This window comes from Myodes glareolus, chromosome 19 (assembly GCF_982192425.1).
Source record: "Myodes glareolus chromosome 19, mMyoGla1.1, whole genome shotgun sequence".
NCBI lineage: Eukaryota > Metazoa > Chordata > Mammalia > Rodentia > Cricetidae > Myodes > Myodes glareolus.
This window is the reverse complement of record NC_142044.1, coordinates 8,324,855-8,344,621: the sequence shown is the minus strand read 5'-3', so window position 1 is coordinate 8,344,621 and position 19,767 is coordinate 8,324,855. Positions and strand designations below refer to the sequence as shown.

The 19,767-nt window shown below is 38.0% G+C and overlaps 1 protein-coding gene across 3 annotated transcripts in view; it reads left to right on the top strand.

The window, feature by feature from the left end:
* The window catches only part of Angpt1 (angiopoietin 1), a 229,401-nt gene that overhangs the window by 169,031 nt on the left and 40,603 nt on the right, over positions 1–19,767 (top strand). For all 3 annotated transcript variants that reach the window (XM_048457161.3, XM_048457160.3, XM_048457162.3), the window contains exons 5-6: positions 8,695–8,822; positions 17,236–17,337. In XM_048457161.3, the coding sequence (XP_048313118.2) occupies positions 8,695–8,822; positions 17,236–17,337 (230 nt within the window). The remainder of the gene's footprint in view (positions 1–8,694; positions 8,823–17,235; positions 17,338–19,767) is intronic.

Below are 19,767 nucleotides of genomic sequence, written 5' to 3'. Positions count from 1 at the left end.
GTGACCTTCTGAACAAATGGCAGGGGTCACACAGCATTCATAACTTCCCATAGGGTTCCCAAAGAGAAAACACAGAAAAAGTCAATGAGAAATGATTGATTGCTTCATTAAACAAAAATTCATAACTCCATTTTAAATTTTTCAGTCAAATATTTTTGTTCTGCTCTTATTTTCAGACCGGAAAAAATGAATATAAATTAAATTTTACATATGAGTTATTTTGTAGTAGAAGGTCATTGGAGAACGTACTCAGATATACTGATCAAATTGCACTAGAACTTATGTGACATTATTCTTTCATATTAAAAAAAATGTACCACGAAACTAGAGGCTCTCCTGTAGTGCTGGTTAAACCCAGAGTTTCATGGCACAGAAGACCGCTTCCCCACCACTGACTGCATCCCATCCCTAGGCCCAGCTCCAGGGACCTCTTAATTCCTAATCCCATTAGCTTTTGAAGTTGCGGATCATCACAGATGCCCATTTCTGACGGGGATCCCCGTCTCATGGTCAACTCTCCTGCCTGTGGCTCCCTTTTATTCCCATGTCAGCATCTGTCACGTCTGCCTCTCATCAGTTCCCTATGCAGCCTGCTTCCGTGAGAAAAGCTCATATTAATTTAACATTAAGGCCTGTGTCAAACTACCTAAGAGACTGTGTGACTTTGAGGTTGAGAATAGCAGTTATGGGGCATCTTGGTCAGCTGCTCTCTTGACGTTTCCTTTCAGCTTGGTCTGACTCCAGAAGCTGGCCAACCATAACCATGTCTCTCATCCCTGGAGTCACTGAGCGTTGCCCCTAACAAGTTTTAATGAGATTAAACTGCATCAGTGGTTCTGAGTCTACATGGTAAGATACCCAAAAACTTCTTGTAAGGTATCTATAAGGATGGAATGAAACACTCCACACAAACTGTACATACAAAATTTAGAATGGAGCATCTGGTAGTATTCAATGAACATGAGCTGACTTTATTATTGATACGATTATGGTAGTACCACTGTGAAAATATTTAAGAATTTATAGATTATATAATATACATCTAAATATTTCAGATATTGAAATGACTATGTAGTAAGTAAATTATATTCAGATCTGGTTTCCTTTATGCCAGTGTCAGAGGGAACATGTGGAGGACCCAGTAGCTTTGAAAAGAAGATAAATATTAGCTTAATTCAGACTGCAGATTAAGAGTATTTAAGAATAGAATGTGGATATTATGTGGTGTGTGTGTGTGTGTGTGTGGTGTGCTTATAGATCCATATATATAGCCAGTTTTCTGTAGGCTAAATTTATCACACAAGGCTATCTATCCACAGATATTTACATTTGGATGTGCATTTTAGACATGACAAAAATACCATATGATTTCTAAACATAAAGGGAACCCAAAGAAACAACTCACCAGGTCTCATAGGAGCTCACAGTTTCTGGACCACCATCTAGGGGGCCTGCATGGGACCAAACTCAACCCTCTACATATCTGTGACAGTTGTGTAAGTAGGTCTATTTGTGGGACTCCTAGCAGTGGGATCAAGGCCTGTCCCTAATGCTTGAGCTGGCTTTTGGGAACTATGCCCCATACTGAGTTGCTAGCTCAGCCTTAATACAAAGGAATGAGCTTAGTCCTACCTCAGCTTGATATCCCGGGGTTTGTTAACACCCATGGGAGAACTTCCCTTTTCCAAAAAAAACAGAGGAGGGGTGGGTGAGGGGAGGGAACAAGAGAAGAGCAGGGAGGGGAAACTGTGGTCAGAATATAAAAATAAATGAAAAATTTAATTAATAAAAAACATTAATGTACTTTTATAACTACAAATTTGTGCATATACTATAACATCACTGGAAAGTATTTTTCATCTTCCTGTCTGTGTTGTCTACAAAAGACTGAACTGTGGACCACCTGTAAATACCTCATTTTTTCACACCCTTGTTAATGGGAAGAAGGACCTTGTTCTACTTCTGAAAGTCCTGGTAAATTACTTAGATTTCTGGGCAATGTCTTCAAAGTAGAGTTTTCTTAAAATGCCCACACACCTGGCCAGGAAGTACTGAATAAATCAATCAAGTTTTGAGCATGTTTGGCCCGTGTCAAGTTTGCCATTTTTCCTTCTCCTTATGCTCATTGAACCTCAGTGACCTGTTGGAATCACAGATTCAGGTCACTTCCAACTGCTATGATCTCCCTAATGATGCTGGCTCGGAAAATTCCACTAGGTTCTTCCTTGGATAGATAATTTTATCGATGTGCAATCTAATATTTGCAAAACTTGAAAAGCCTTGGATCATTCACCACATAAGAGTCTTAAAAAGAATGCCGGAGTCATGGATTTCTTGCAGCAAGCTATTGGGAGGTGGCTAGGAAGAGAAGCCAGTGCTTTGTCTTGTCTCTGGAGGCAGGGCTAATGGCACTCTATGTTCTCTAGGGTAACTGAGATTAAGAATTAATAAGTTCACATTCCAGGAAGTTTTCTCTTGAAGGTTCACCTAAATTGAAGTGACCCTGTGCCTCAGCTTTTATGGTCCTTTCCTGAAGTCACTTGGGTGGTTCGGCTACCATCTGGGCTGATATTGGTTGGTCAGATGGAGAGAAAAGCAAGCCACAGTCAACAGTCGCTAGTCTCAGCATCCAGTTGCTCACTGACTAAATGTTGACTAGTGACAGATAGACACGCACCTGCTCATGTTCTATTCTTCTCTTTAGACGACAAAGATTTGGTTGTCCAGATAAGGTGAAACGAAAAGAATGAATAATGACTCTTTCCCAAGACATTCTAGATTTATTGCTGATATCTGCGTGAGGGAAGTCTTTGAACTGACACACCAGGCTCTTAAACTTTACCTCCGCCAAGCTGTTCCGCAGGTTTTATTATGTTAAGTGTTATCTCTCTGAGGCAGCCTTCCTGAGTCTGCTTGGCAGATGGAGTGCATTCTCCTTGAAAGCTCCCAACGCACTTGACATATGTCTTTAAGATAACAATGTTCTGCCTTTTCTCTTTCTGATACTCTGTTTACACCGGTAATACTATAGCCCTGGAGGCTGTTGCCAGTCATCTTGTGGCCAGGTAGAGAACTAACAAAAGTGACTCATGAAGACAATAAAGAAACATCTTCTGCTCTCGCTGTTGGAAACCTGACCATGCCTTACCTAAAGTTGCCTTTTTGCTTGTGCCAGTGGGAGCTGTGTTTTCTGCTGTCATGAAAGAATAGAGCTTTCTGCAGTTGGGCTGTGAGATCATTAAGGAAATCCTTATAGTCCTTATATCTTTATGCCTAGACAAAATTTTACATGTAGGAAGTGTTTAGTATATAAATATGTGTTGAATTCATTATCAATAAGAAAAGGCAAAAAGTAGAGAGAATAATTATAAAACCACAGGCTAATTATTTTACTATTATTATTATTATTGTTGATGATGCCACTAATTTTTCACTGATAGTAAACAAAAGAAGAAAATGGATCAGTAGGGTAAAAAGTGAAAATGGAGTTTGGCAGATTGGCTAGCCTAAGGTAGATCAAAGCTGAAGTAGCAGCCTGGCAGATAAATAGAAATAAGAAGCATGAAATTAAGAAGGAAAGATATGAAGTTTAAAATACTTTTATAGTGTAGTCATCTCTGTAGTACTTTGAAGTCATGATAGATAGTGTATAAGGGTAAATCTACAAGAATGGAAGTCCAGTGTGCATCCCAATGTGTGTGACATGAAGAAGTAGGAAAGAAGCTTAGAGGAAGAGAAATGGGGCTGTAGGTTCCGTGTGAAGAGTAAGGGGAAGATGAACAGTGGTGAGCGCTGATGTTCACAGGAATGGCAAGAAGACAGGCCACATCACTTAGGTCCTGGTAGAAAACTAAGCTGCGGTAGTGACTGGATATAAAGAGTGACAGAAGACCAGAGTGACAGCAGTCTTGAAAAACCATATGAAATTTGAGATAAGCGATGCAGAAAAATGAGATTCAAACCCTAGCAGTGGCAGTGTTTGTGATGAAGAAGTGGTGAGTTACAGTGGACAAAGATCACCACAAATGCCAAATGCCGCCTGAGTCCTGCTTAAAGTCCGACTCGCGGTCATGGGCAGGGAGGAAGAAAAGGGATGTTGGCAAAGAGCAGATTAGAACAGCGGGATTCAAGATTCTCAGAGGAAAGTTAAACACATTGGAAACTAAATAACAGGAGAGGAAGAGAAAATAGCAGGCAGTCACAGAAGTAACTCAAGGTAGAAAGGACAATGTTGAAATTCATGCTTTCTCATCTGTCTGTTGTTACAATAAATTTTAAGTCTTTAAAAGACAAAGACCTTGAGCCATTTTCTAGATCATTCCACAGCTCTGGCTAACTGATGTCTTTTCTGTCCTGCTGTTCTTTACCTCACACTCTTCCAGGCTCTTCTGATCTAATTAAATCTCCGCTGTGAACAATTTATCACTGTTGTCGACACGTGAAGTTCAACAGTTTCACCTTCTTTTATTGTATTTCTGTACTTCAAAATGTTCACCAATTATCCATTTTCATAATATGGACAGGACACCAAATTTCAGAACACTCTAGTGCGTAACAGTGAAATTATTCAAACAATAACAACCTACACATTGTCTGTGCATCACGATATTATCATTTAATAGTCAATAATCTTTGAATCATTAATCTTAGATAAAGCTTATGGCGTACCATGAGATTACTTCCTTCTTTTTGACTCAAAGCAACAATATATTAAGCCAATTAAGTTTTGTAATAAGTCAAATCAATAAAATCTTAGAAATGATCGGACGGTTTTAGTTTCCCTGGATTTGGTAAGCTGCAGCGTTTGAACTTGAGCGGAGGAAGACCATAGCGGCTCCACCTGCTGTGGGCTTCTCTGTTCTGGTGGTGGTTTTTTCAGAAAATTAAGTAGAGATGTAAGGTTGCTATGATCAGTGTTTTTACTATTATTATATCAGTGGTAGTAACTATTGTTTCTTCATTGTTACCATGCTCCATTATGCTTTGTTTGTGCTTGACATGCCTACCTCAGAAATATTTATGACTGCTTCAGATTATAGGTTGATTTTAACAAGCACCGTGGAAGTCAAACTACCTTTAGAGATGGACTCTTCTTTAAACCACAGTATAAAATTAAAAATAAAACAGAGATAAACTGTAGATAAATTTTTAGATCATATTCATTTTTCAAAGTTTTAACACTCTAAGTGTACCCAAATCAAAGTTTTAAAAATTGACAATAATTTAGAGAAAGTAGCCTAGTGTTTAAGGGAAAAAAAAATCATCTTGTGGAAAGAGGATTTGTCAGGTTTTCAAAACGTTGATTCAAATGGAGATCAAAGCAAAGATCGATGTCACACATACCACAACCATGATAAAAATTTTCAGTTTAACCATAGTAGATTTTCCCACATAGAGAATTTTTAATGTTAATTTAGACAGCACTGACACAAATTCCACAAAGGAGGATACTAGTCAACCTTTCCCTTCTTCCTGTTTCTGAGAATGTGTGTGAAAGGCTTCTCTGACCACACATAGCCCCTTCACCCACATCTTCCTGCAGTGGAGAAGCACAGGGCACAGAAGGTGAAGAAAGGAAGGAGGGAATGTGTTCCCTTGCATAACCACATACATGAGGCCAGGAAGTAGTGTGTTCAGTGAGAGAAACATTTTCTTCTTAGATAAATGACTTTCTTCTTTCCCTAAAAAGAAAAATGAGTTTCCTCCAATGGGTTTCTGTTCACCACATTTTCCTGTGTTTTTCTTCTCTTATGCCATCATAAATTTCAGTTCATACTTCTTTGCATCCCTATTTGGGGCTCTTAATGAAGAGTTTTCCACATTTGCACATTAGAAGTGATCAAATACTGAGTACTTAGGAAAAATTGATTTTGAAAACTAATGATCCGTTTAGTTATTATAAGCAAAACCTAGCAAACTTTTTGTTGCTTTTAGCCCAATGCCATTAAAAATTGCCTTTTGGTAAGCATTTATCTATATGTTTTTAAGTGATTCTTTGCGTACATTTTGCAATAGACACTTCTTCACTGTCGTATGAGCTGTCCAGTGTGTACTTATTCTGTGTTGAAATTGCAGTTTGTGATAGCAGCACTTAAGCGTAACTGCAAAACCACCAGAGCAGGCATTAGCTCCTTACAAAATGATAAATTATTAAACTTTAATTTTTGCATTATGGCAACATATCTGACACAAATACTTTGCTTTTTGAAACATAATCTAGCAGTTTGAAAGTTTAAACTATTTACATTGACATAACTCACTCCACAAATATTAGTCTGCTTATCACTTATAAAAGGATAACTAATGTTCTACTGCTTTTAATTCAAGCCAATATTTTATATCCTTTTCACACTTTTCAGATCCCTTTAATAGCAGTTACTCATGGAAGATATTTGATGTTTTTATTATGTTGAAACGTTGTGATTTTTTAAGTGACTGAACACGTAGTCACTAAACAAAGACTACTATTACAAAAGTCCTTAATTAAATGAAACCAATTATGGAAGCATTATGTATATTTTAGAATGCTAAATCATTGATGTTTTCTACAGCACATTCTTTGTCAGCCAAGAGCTATTAAATGGGTCAATTGTAGTTTGATTTTCTTAATGAGGACTTACAAGTGGGTGAGGCTCTGTGAATAGACTAAGGCTCTTCTCACCAAAGAACTCATTATTAGTTTGGGTGACAATGAAGTAATGACTGGCATGGCCAAAGTACTTTTTGAAGAAAGAATTTAAATTATCATATGTAATATAGATGTTTAAAGCATTGGACATAGGAAGTAGTGTTCTCTGGATTTCGTTTAAAGAATTTCTGGAAATTGTCTTAAAAACTAAAGTCAAAAACTCCTAAACAACTAGAATTTGAAAGGATGAAATAGTAGCCAGGCTGTGGTGGTGCACACCTTTAATACCAGCATGCAGGAGGCAGAGGCAGGCAACGCTGAGTTCTTGGCCAGCCTGATCTATAGAGTGAGTTCCAGGACAGCCAGGGCTACACAAGAGAACCTGTCTTGATTATAGGGGGGGGGGGAAGGAAGTGCAAAACAATTTATAAGCCTATTTAAAACCTAGAAAGAAAACTTAACTGTACCTGGTTAAATACCCTGAAGCTAAATCATCACACAGATGATGCAAAATGAGTAGATTAACATTATTTAGAAATTAAGTTTAGGAATAAGCTTAGAAATCCATCTCCTTAAATTCTAGAAATCAAATAAATCCTATAAACTTTATTAGAACAATTTTCAATACGGTCGCAAGAGTACAACAATGGCCCAAGGGTTATGAGGGTGACCAGCTATATTCTGATTGCATTTCAGGCCCACTGTACAGGAGGAAAGGATTTCCTGGTACTGTAACTATGTCCAACAACCCATGCCTCATAGGTGAAGCTATTATTATGATACAAAATGGACATAGTCTCAAACTGCCCTCTACATTCATACAACTATTGGACAGTATGGGTGGTGACTAATGTAGAAACTTGCAGCTGGTCCTAGTGTAGAAAACACCTGTTTGTGGACTGCTCAGCTGCAAATGGGACATACATAATCACTTCCTTTCACCAAGGCTCAGGAGCCATTGAAGGCAGAGGTCAGGAAGACTGGAGCAACACAGTGCCATCTGGGCAGGATAGAACCACGACACTCATGAGCTTGTGGCAGCTCTGCTTCTCTGCACAAGATCTTCATGAGATCAAGCCAACCAAATTCAAGGATGGGAGAAGCAGGGATTCACGAGCGTCTCTGTGTAGCTGAGGAGCTATTGATAATTGATGACTTCTGAAGGAAGGAGAGTTAGTTTGTATTAAAGGTGTGGACCTGGCAGGTTCACTATGCTTCAGCGGGTGGTCCCTCACTGAGCAGTATACGAGCATAAAGTATTGGACTGTATGAGTCGTTAAAAAAAATGACACAAAGTTGGCAGGGTGAGGCAATCAATCAAAATGCACTGTATGAATGTAGAAAGTTCTTAAAGAATTAATAAGAATATTGTATTTTTAAATGTTTTCCCTTTTTGTTTTTCCTGATTTTTATTTGTTTGTTTTGTTTTTTGAGACAAGGTTTCTCTGTGTAGCCCTGACTGTCCTGAAACTTGAAGACCAGGCTGGCCTCAAACTCACAGAGATCTGCCTGCCTCTGCTCCCGAGCGCTGGGATTGAAGGTGCACACCAGCAAGAACAGAAAGCCTTTCTGTTTCTGTTGTCATTGTTGCTATTTTTGATATTTTTGCATATTTTTACCCTGGGGTTTGAGATATAACTCATTGGTAGAGCATGTACCTGAGACATGAAATTTCCGTCAATGCAATAAATAAATAAACTTCTCTTTGAAATGTAGATAGAAGTGTTTTATAAATTTGACAGGAAACATCGACATAAATTGCTAACAATAGGAAGCATTATATAATTATGTAATTTGTCCATCAAGATGAAGTTTATGAAGATATAGAAAAACCAAAGTAAAGAAATGGATGTAAGATTAATATATAAATAAAAATTGATTCACAGCTTTTTAAAAAAATTTTTTCAATTTGCCAGTTACTTTGGGGTTGTATGTTTTATTTCTCAGTAAATGCAATATAGATATTGTGTGAAGGCTGCAAAAGCCTGCTATGTTTGCAGACCATTTGGATTGTAATGATGCTGATATTCTTATTTGTATATTATAATCTCTCTCTTATTTTGCAGTTTTGCTAAAGGGAGGAAAAAGAGAAGAAGAGAAACCATTTCGAGACTGTGCAGATGTATATCAAGCTGGTTTTAATAAGAGTGGAATCTACACTATTTATTTTAATAATATGCCAGAACCCAAAAAGGTAAAATCAGAAGTGCTTGTTTATGTAAAGTAAAGCAGATCATAGTTGAACTTCTGTACGACCAAATAAATTTGTGAGATTGTTATACTCGATACATGTTGGTATACACGCATGCACACTCGCATGCACACAGGCACACACAGGCACACTTGCACACATGCACACGCACACACACACACACACACACACACACACACACACACCTCAGCTGCTCTTTTGTGTTCTCAGAGAGAGTGTGTTTCTCTGGTCCACAGGGGATGAAAACCCTATTTTGCAGACATCCTCTAACCCCAGTACTTCTGATACATTTGTCATATAATTTTATTTTCTTCCATTTCTTGAATATCATAGCGCTCAAAAATATTTGTTGCTCACATGCACCTTCACCGCATGGGGAAGCCTTGGAGATCAACTTCTAAAGTCCCAAAATGTCGGGGAACATATGCCCTCCAGCATCAGAGCAGGCCAGATCCAGTTCCTTAGAGAATTATTGATTCTATTGATGTGGAGAAATGTATTCTATCTTAACATACGATAATGAAAGGATGTACCCTTCATACATACTTGTGTTGCAAGTTGGAAGAAAAGACTCATCTATATGCCAATTTTCAAAATAAACATGGAAGCAATGAAGCAATATCTTGCTACCTTGCTCTTTTAGAGACCCCTCCGAACTTGTCCATTACATCATTCATTTATGCCTTCGCTCAGAACAATGAATGAGGTGCCGTTCATTTGCCAGTTACTGTCTAAACACAAATACAAGACAAACAGTTCTGAGTGTGATAGACAAGACAGGCGTTTTCCAAAAGAAGACAGTTACCAAGAACTAAGGAAATGTAGTGCTGGAGATGTCTCTTTAAAGGAGGTTATGTAGTTACCTTTAGGTGAGGCAGAAAAAGACAGCGGAATCAGAGGCAATAGACCTGCTTACTGTTTAACACGCAAGGGTGTTTCTGGACATACAAGGTCCCAAGCTGGAAGTCTGTTCTGGGTCAGAACACTGTCCTCTGCTCATTGACACATCTATCTATAAACCTTCCTTTTCTTTGAATCCTGTGAAAATGCTCATGAAAGGCCTTCTTAGGTTTCCCCAGGAGTTTTGCATGACATTTCTATTTATTAAAGTTTTACAAGGTAGAATTGTGGATTTTATTTCTGATTTCCTGGGGCTAAGCATGTCTTCTGCGTGTAGCAAGTCCTTGATCAATAAGCACTAGAATGCACAGATGAAGGAAAGAATGCACTAATAATGAAAGCCTCCACAAGTCTACCTAGAATTCACCAAGCCTAACCTTTTTTCCCTGATTTCCGTGACTTTTGATAAGCAAGGGAAGTGAATCTTGGAGACCCCTGTACCAGATATCATGCAATTATCAAGGCAAGGTGTACGGCCTAAAGTCTACATCCGGTCCAAGGCTGGATCTCTTTCTGACCCTGTCTCTTGATACTGATTTGAATAAGGGCTACTGGGTAGAGTTGTCCCACTATTTTTCTCTTTTTTTTGAAACAAAATTCTCTTCGGAAAAGAATCCTTCAGTTTTGCTTTACAGATGGGGGTGGGGAAGGTGGGACAGGAAGCACAGGAAGGGGTAAAGGCGCATGTGCAGTTCTCTGTGTTCACACCTCAGCCTTACAAAGGCACCACGATATTGTCTGCTTTTCCTGCAGGGGTTCTGGGCATTGGTCTTTAGAATAAGAAATTTGTGGCTTAAAATAAAATGAAACAAAGAAACATATAAAATATGAATAAATATACAAGGATGAGGAAAGCTGAGGGTAAGGAGGGGGTTTTGATATTCTAAAAATAAATCTGCACGCACACACACACACACACACACACACACACGCACGCACACACGCACACACTGTGTCAACAAGTCCTGAGAGCTGTTTTCACTCTGTCACTCACGCTGCTGAGTGACAGCCCCCAGAGAAGGACAGGAGCACACATAAAGAGTCATTCTGTGAACTTCAATTCATATCATTCTATTCTGATAAAAGCATAATTCAGCTCCCTTTCAAACTGTTTTGAGAAGTAAATGAGACCCAGGCTACACACAAAGCCACTGCTCCTGTTAGAGCAAAAAGGATATTTTATCTAACTCATTAAACATCATCTCACACTTACTTAACTCTTGGCCAAATGATACATGACATTACAGATTTAGTAATTTAGATTATTAAATTATTGTATTGGAGAACAACTTAGAAGATCCATTTAATGCAATTATTAATTATTTGTTTATTACTTGTGGAAATGTAATTTTAAAACACTCTCTTGAGGGGCTCAACGTAGGAGCCAGCTACAGCATTAGAATAGGATCTTCCAACCTTTCCAGCATGTAAGTAAAAAGTATTCATAATTAGAAGCTTAAAGGAATGATTTTTTATCTTCCCCCAATAGGATTCTCTAATAAGTTGTAATATTGTTTGATTCATACTGGCATAATCTTTTTATGACTGGTAGTGCATTTTATTTGAAATCTCCTACTATGTTCATTTAGCATGGCCTTGGAAAGAACAAATATTTATGAATTGCATTCAAGTAATCAAGAAGATGATTAATAGAACAGTTCAAAATATTGATCATTAACAGGTTGACAGACAAGGCTCTGAGAACTTTGTTTCTCTATGGCATGCTCACAGCCTTTTCAACAGCTCAAGAAGTTGTGTGCTTCTAGCATCCTAATTTCACATATATATATATATATATATATATATATATATATATATATAGCGCAACTATTGAACATTGCCTTTGAAAGCAGGCATCTGTTTCCAGTTTCAGAGAAGTTCTAAAAATATAATTGTTTACATTGGTGATGATTGAAGTTTCATCGACCAATTTTTTTTATATGAAGTTGAAGAAGACATATGTGTGGCATGAGGGAACAATTTATTAAAATCTACTTCACTCCCCATATTCTATAAGGTTTCACTTTCTTTCTTTTAATTCAAATCATTGATATTCTCTTAATTACAATAATAGGCATTGAGAAAATTTATTATTAGACCCTCCCAAATAGACTAGGATACCATCAACAAAACAGCTGCTACTTCCCCTGAATAAACTTACCAAAAGCTCATTTCTTTTTTTTTTCTTTTTGTAATGCTCTCACAAGTTCATCAGAAGTTAAGGAAACTGAAGTCTTTAAAAACTAACAGTACTAAAATTGAGTTCCGAGTATATGATATGGAGTATGAAGCAATCAGTAAAATTGGGGTATTTAAGACAAGAGAGAAAGCAATTGCCAGCAAATGCTCACCCTTCAGAAGAGTAGGGACCGCAGTTCCCAGAACTTTTTATGCATTTATTTTTATTTAGCACACAGAGTTTTCACACACTATGTTTTCATCATGGTTTTCTTCCCTCACGCCTTCCAGATTCTCCCCACCTGCCTACTCACCAAACTCAATGCCTTCTGCCTTCTTTTTTTAGAAAACAAGAAAACAAGCCATAATAATAATAAAAACTAACAAAGAGAAAACACAAGATACTCCACATGTACGTGTGTGGGGACACACACACACACACACACACACATACACACCTCAAAACATAAAAACACAAAATCAGAAACAATAATACACAAGCAAAGAACCAATAATACATAAAATGCCCAGACATAGTGAACTGAGAAAAAACGCCTACAAAAAAATACCAGAGAAGGCCTTTTTTGTTGCCAGTTCACCTTTAGGAGTAGGGCCTGCCCTTAAGCATGGTTAATCTTCCCTGTGAGGTGACTTTGGAGATTTTTTTTTTCTTTTGCAAGTAAATGTCAAATAGGGACAGGTTCCCTTTGAGGGGTGGGAGCTTCTGTTTGCTCCCTGCTCTCAGCACTGAGATTTGAACCTTTGCAGGTCCTGTTTGTGCTGCCTGCCTATTTTGATTGACATTGCTCTATGTCAGAAAAAAGAAATGCATGCTAAAGTTTGAAAAGTGTTGTTTTACAGATGTCAAGTGGATGGCAAAAGTGTTAGCTCGGGATGATTTAATTTTTCAAGCAGATGGAAAACAAGAATTCTATCTTTCATATCTTTCTTCTGTTTCATAGTGTTCATGGTTTGTGGTTATTTCCCTCTGTGTTCCCTTCAAGGCGCAGGAGAGGAAAATGGAATGTCTCTTTTCATTTCACAAGTCTTTAAAGCCAAATGCCCTGTAGTCAGTTTGCTTCAACCAAAAACAAACCATTAAATCATAAGTCTTATTTTTAAAATATTAAAAATTTTGTTTCGGAACTCATAGTTCCTCTAATTCTTGAAAAAGTACTGTAACAAATGTGTTAAACCTTTTCCATTTAAGGTTATGGAAAAATAATTAACATCCAGAAGGTTAATCATTCCAATTTGTATAAAGCATAGAAGCATAAAAAAGTATGCGAATCAAATTCCCCCTTTTTGTTTGGGTTTAAATCTCCGTATTAAGTTAAAAGGTGTTTAGTGCTTGAAAGCTTTGGCTTTGCCTGGGGAGGAAGCCGGCGTAGCCTTTTCTTGGACCGAGCTAAGCTCCAGTCATCGAATCAATAGATGCAGCAGACGGAGCAAATGGAGCAGGACCCCAGTCACAGGAAGAACATGCCGGATAGCACAGACCACACAAGACCAGCAAATGAACCCTTTGGATCTTCTGTGTCAAAATCTTTTTGTAACTGGTCATTTGTTCCATGAAATGTCCTGAATCTTTTAGGAATAGGCTCTTTTCTTCTTCTTTAGACTGTAGATAAACAAAAGAAACATGGTGGTTTCTTTTCTCTTTTCAATATTGAATCCAAATTCTTAAACAGATATAAAATACAAATTAGCATGATCAATCTTCACAGGGCCAGTATTAATAAACAGCAGCCGAGAATCATATTCGCTAGGCAAATTTGTTGAACACTTGCATGATTTGTTGTGAATAGTCTATTCTATTAATAATAAATTATAAATGTAAATCATGTTCAGTGTCACACATAATGATACTTCAGTGCAGTAAATATACTAAATATGTATAATAAGTAATGCATAATATAAACCTGTATTATATTGTCCATAAAGTACATCTAAGATCTAAGAGTAATGGCAGTGCTCATATTAAGCACAGCGGTGAGTTCGCGATGTACACGTAACCTTCCACACATGCACATGGAAAGGAAGGAAGGAAGGAAGGAAGGAAGGAAGGAAGGAAGGAAGGAAGAAAGAAAGGAAGGGTGAAAGAAAGAAAGAAAGAGAGAGAGAGAGAGAGAGAGAGAGAGAGGGAGGGAGGGAGGGAGAGAGGGAGAGAGGGAGGGAGGAAGGAAGGAAGGAAGGAAGAAAGGAAGCAAGGAAGAAAGGAAGCAAGGAAGGAAGGGAAAAACTGAGAGAAAGCTGAGTTACAACTTTAATCTAGTACTCAGGTCTGCTGATCTCTGTTGTCCCCACATCCGGCCAGCATCTACTATCATTGTTACTTTGTGTGTTCACAGGAATCAGACCCACTTTAAATCCCTTAACCTATTTCTCTGTGTCTCAACCTGGTGACTTCTCCCTCGGTCTTTCTCTGAGTGTTCCCCTAAAATGCATTCTCAGCACTTAATATGTCAAGTTGCTGGACGCCTCCTTTTAAAAGGAAAGTTGTGTTTGGGGAAAAAACTGTGAGTGATTTAAAACAAGTGCGTACAATTACATTAGCAAGTGACGGTCTTTGAAAGCGCATAGCAAATTTTTGTCTACACTTTGTACATTTATCAATGTGCTGAGTCCTTTCCTGAGTACGTAGTTCCATTAAGAGATAAATGGGTGGGGGGCACAAGGGAGAAAGAGAAGAGTGGGGAGACAGATGGATAGATGATAGATAGACAGATAAATAGATTCCTTCTTTGGATTAATCAGTTAATGTGGTGCAAAATTTAATTAAGAAACCAGTGGCATTTGTTTCCCCTAGCAGAATGTTTCCCTGATATTTTCCCTTCTATCACTTTCAAATGTTAACTTCTCCAGGTGCTTCTTTAAATTTCTACCCATGCTCTGCTTAAAATCTTCTGTCTGACTTTAGTTTTATAAAGATTCTGAAATCTTTCTGGCCGAGGTCACTAATGGCACCTTCACTTAAAGTTTCTAGATATTTGAAAATATTCACTTAACTTGATTTCTCTCAAATAGCTGATTAATTTATTCTCCCTCCCAACCCCACATATAGATCATTTTCTTGGGGTTATGGTAATCACATTTTCTTATGACTGTAATAAACATTCATTTAATATCTACAGTAGGTTGCCCACTGCTTGAGAAACTAGAGATGACAACAAATAAAACAAAATATGTACCCATTTACAAGTTACTGATGTATATTATCTGTACCAATTGTTTACTAAAACCCACTCATGGATTTCCCCCTCCCGCTATAAGCACTTTTTCTTTATTTATTTAAGTAACAGATTCTTCTTAATGATGTCAACATTGGCTTTCAGTTACATCACTACCAATAATTTTGAGTTCGGTATACAGAAGCCGCAAACCCTAAATCTAATTAAAATCCAACTCAAATCCTGGTTTCCCAATAGTTAATAAGTATAACCACTAAAGGTTACTTTTACAAAACCTAAACCCCAGCGTTGCATTTGTGGCATAAATATAATAATCATACTTTTGAAAGCTGTTCTGGGATTAAGTTAGAAAATGCACATTAAGTTTTCAAATTACGGCTCTTCTTTATCCACCCATTTTCTTGCTCACGCCCCTTTGGTCTGCCTCCGGTAGATTATCTCATCTCTCATTACCATCTGCTACTCCTTCCACTGGGTGCCCATGTCACGTGCAACACGAAGTGTCCAAAGTATCAGCCATTTCTTCTTCACTTGTTAGCTCTTCGTATTGTCTCTATGTTTGCCACTCCTGCTATCATTCCTCAGGTCACTGAAGCTGGAAAATTACGGACCCTACTGCCTTCTTACCCCGTTGACAGCAATCAGTATTGAAATATCAAGGCATGTTGACGACATGATCCATGTCATATTTGTCAAAATTTCCTCTTTCGTAATATACACTCATTGCCCAAGAATTAATGAGTGAAAACCATAAGTGGATGAGTACATTAGAATTGAGGGGAGGAGATGAATATTTATAATTAAAGGCAGACTTGTTAGGAGTCACACTGAGGGCACAGAGCAGATGGAGAAGAGTGGAAGCTTAGCAGAAGAGTGATCTTGGGAATAGAAGGGGAATTTAGAATGTACAAATTTTGAGATGAGTCAATTACTAGGGGTAATAAAGGCAGAAGGGTACATGTCAAACTGGAGGTAAAGCCCTCGGGAGACCAGTTGTCCTGATTCATATGCACACACAGGCCTGTGTGTCTTAGTTCCTGTCACCCAGACGTGCACTAAAAGCTTTTGCTGTGAATGACAGCTCTTGTCATTATGTCCCTGGCCATTTGTGCTTTAACTTAATGCCTCAGGGAAAACACTCTGCCCTTAGAGCCTGCTCACTGCTCTTATCTCAATCCTACAACTTAGCTAACTTTCGGTATGCTTTACTATTCAACTGATGGAGGAATGTCATTCCCCATGGTGCAGGTCTTGGAGAAATCAGACTGCCATATTCACGTGCCTTGAGTCACAGAGGCTTCCAAAAACAAGACCGTTGCAGAAGTATGGCGAGAATGAATCAGTTTTCAAATAAATGTTATTGCATACAAGCTCTTTTGAAATTAGCATTAAATCTTCAAGTAACTCTGCTACATAGGAAAGAAAAGCTTTCCAGAGTCAGGAGGCATATACTGAGCTATATCATTTGCTACTAAAATTTAAACAATCTGTCCTTCATTCACCAAATTTTGCCTCCTGTATAAAATTTATAAAGCAAGAGTAATTATTACAGTATGTATTATGAGCATATGTATGTAAGCATATGAGAATTTGTCAATAAAATATAGAAATTTGATTCTTTTATTCTTAATTGTGTTGACTTTACAATAATAGATTAAAGAATACTGAACTTTATATTTTGGCCAAAAATAGTATATCACATTGGGAATTTTAGTAATTTTTTTTAAGTGTAAACTTCCACAAGCTTTATTTAAATTTGAGATTTTAAATTTTGAGGGGATGGGTACCAGAGGTTGTCCCCAAGATCTGGCATGTACAAGATAAGCATGCTACCGCTGAGCTACATCCCAACCTCTAAAACTGTATTGTGGTCTGAAACTAAGGCTATTAATTTTCTGCAGGCCAATGTTCTGTTTTAGAAATGAACATTTCTGATGAACATTATCAAGTGCAGCACAACTGTAAATTGTGGGAAAAGTAACCAATAGTATGCCTGAAATATAGCTTTTCTGTCTTCTTTCAGGCTAGACCTGTCTACCCCACTTATATTTTGAAACATATCAGCCATACATTTCTTTAAGTTGTGTGTAATTTCCATGTAGCATTATTTTTCTGTTGTTTTTCAGGTATTTTGCAATATGGATGTGAATGGGGGAGGTTGGACTGTAATACAACACCGTGAAGACGGAAGTCTGGACTTCCAAAGGGGCTGGAAAGAATATAAAATGGTAAGATGGAAAATTTTACAGGACCCTTTGATGTCTTTATCATAAGGTTATCTTTGCCCACAATATATGATAAACCCTGACCTTTTAGATGCCTTTGAGTTATTTAAAAATAACAATGCTTACATTAAAGATATTATTTTCATTAGATACAAAACGCTCATAAATCATGTTCAGTAAATTATTTCCTGATGTGTAATAGAATGAAAAATGCATTATTATAATTATTTGGTGATCTGTTATGCTCTGTCCGCATTTGTTCTAGTGGGAGAAACTAGAGTTCCTACCCAGGCTGGGTACATGAGCAGGACAGGAAGCTGTGCAGTGTCACGGGTCATGGAACAAGATGGATGCCACCTAACTGTGGCCTCCCTCACACTGCCTCATGTTGTTGCCCTCTGAATAAGAGTGTCTCACTAAACCTTAGCATGTCACTAGCCTGAACTTCTCTTGGTGCAATGACTAAGGATTGCCAGGTTTCTCATGTCAAAGTTAGCATTTCTCAAGTTCAGAAGTGAACTTTCAGAGCCATTCTCAGGAAAGAAGTTGTCATTTATGAAGGGATTCTCATTATTTTACATTAAAATTTCCATGTAATTCTTGATTTGACATTCTAACAATTTTTCTCTCCAAAGGTGAAAGCTAGAAGGTGATCAGAATGCCCTGTTAGCCAGAGTTCTGTCTTGATATCTTAGCAAACAATGCAAAAATTCTGTTTGGTTGATTACAAAGTATGCATTAAGTACATGGCTAACCAGGCTAAGCAAAGTGTTAAAGAAAGTAGACGGAGGTCTCCCATGCTGTCCCTGTTTTGTTGAGAAATTCAGTGAGCGTCCTGAATGCAAGTTAGTACTGCAAAGTCACACAAATCTGAAATCTTAACTTTAAAAACTCATGAAGGTAAGACAAAACAATAGATAAAGCCAACAAAAAATTCTGCTGAAGTAACTGTGGCAAAAAAACCAAAGAAATAATCTGAAAACGAAAGGTGTCAACTTGAACAGAAGGTGGAACTGTTTGACTATGAGCTCAGTCTGTGCTGTCTGCCTTGAAGGAGCAAGACTTAACACAATTAGAGTGTATCAGTATAAGCTGCAAGTCACAAGCATGTATAATTCAGCAGGGTGTGCCACAGGCTAGTTACATCAGGAATGTGCGTACAGTGTGCTTTGTGCCCTGGAGGATTTCAAACAGAGAGGCTAGTTCAGAGTTTGCAAGCAGCATGTTTGAATTGAGTGAAAAACACTGTCTAGAGCCAGTGACTACAACTGAGAATAAAAATCAATAAACGGAGTCAAATCATTCTGACTTACATTACCACTTATATTAGAAACAGGAAAATGAATGTGAAATTGTCATCATGACTACCTGTTTAACACTCGCAGTGTCAAGATACACTGACTAGTTAGGCATGGAATTGATTAATGCCTTTTGAGTATTTAACAAATGAATCCATTCTTAGACAATTGATTTTTTATTATTGGAAAGAGACGGGAATTATTCGTTAAGCACTGACATTTTTCCTCTCCCTTATGCTTACACAAGAAAAGCTATCAGGTTTTATTTAAGCTTGAAAAATTTATCGCCTCTATTTCAATTATTCATGGTCAGAAAGTAAATTAGTTCTGAATTTTTTAAACATTTTGGCAAAAAAATAATGAATATGAAGATTTTCTAAATTGAAAGAATCCATTGTATGTTAAAACTTGGTTAATATTCACCAGAGCACAGGGTCAAAAGTGTCCTAGCTCTTTCAAAGTCTCTCTTTCACCTGAAAACAAAAGAGCACAATTCCACCAAGCAGGGTAGAGGCATGAAAGGTTCTTCATGTCTCACGCCTGCCTGGTGCCGCTTGCTGGAAACTAGCTGCAAGCTTCCTTGGCGGCGGGTGGACATGCTCGGGGAAAGTCACACTTGCGTGCACGCAGTTCTTTCTCTCATCCTCACTAGTTTCCACTCTTGGGACATTGTAAGCAGTGTGACCTCTGTTCCTTTCCCTGTTGATGGCCGTTCCTCTGTCCTTCACTTCCCACTGACTGATACCTTCCTACTGCCTCTTTCCTATAAGTTTTCCAGAATTTTGTGTTAATGCCATCGGCCCAATCTTTTTATTTGTAAGCTGCTCCCTACATGAAGGTTTCACAGTACATGATTCTCAGCATTGGCTTTAGCCCAAAGGAGAACTTCTGAACGTTGTTGTCTCTTAACACTTCCTTAGGCGGAAATCCAGCAAATCTGGGTTACAGACTTGTAAAGACATTTACTGCTGAGAGGGAAGTATGTGGTGGTCCTTCTAATGGGGCACTTAGGGACAACGGGACACCACACTCACCAACAGTCCTTCTGTATGTAGCCAGTGAACCAGACAGTTGCAACAACTTCTCTAAGTGGCAGCTTTATGACAGGGAGTCACTAACTCCCTGGGGACAAAGT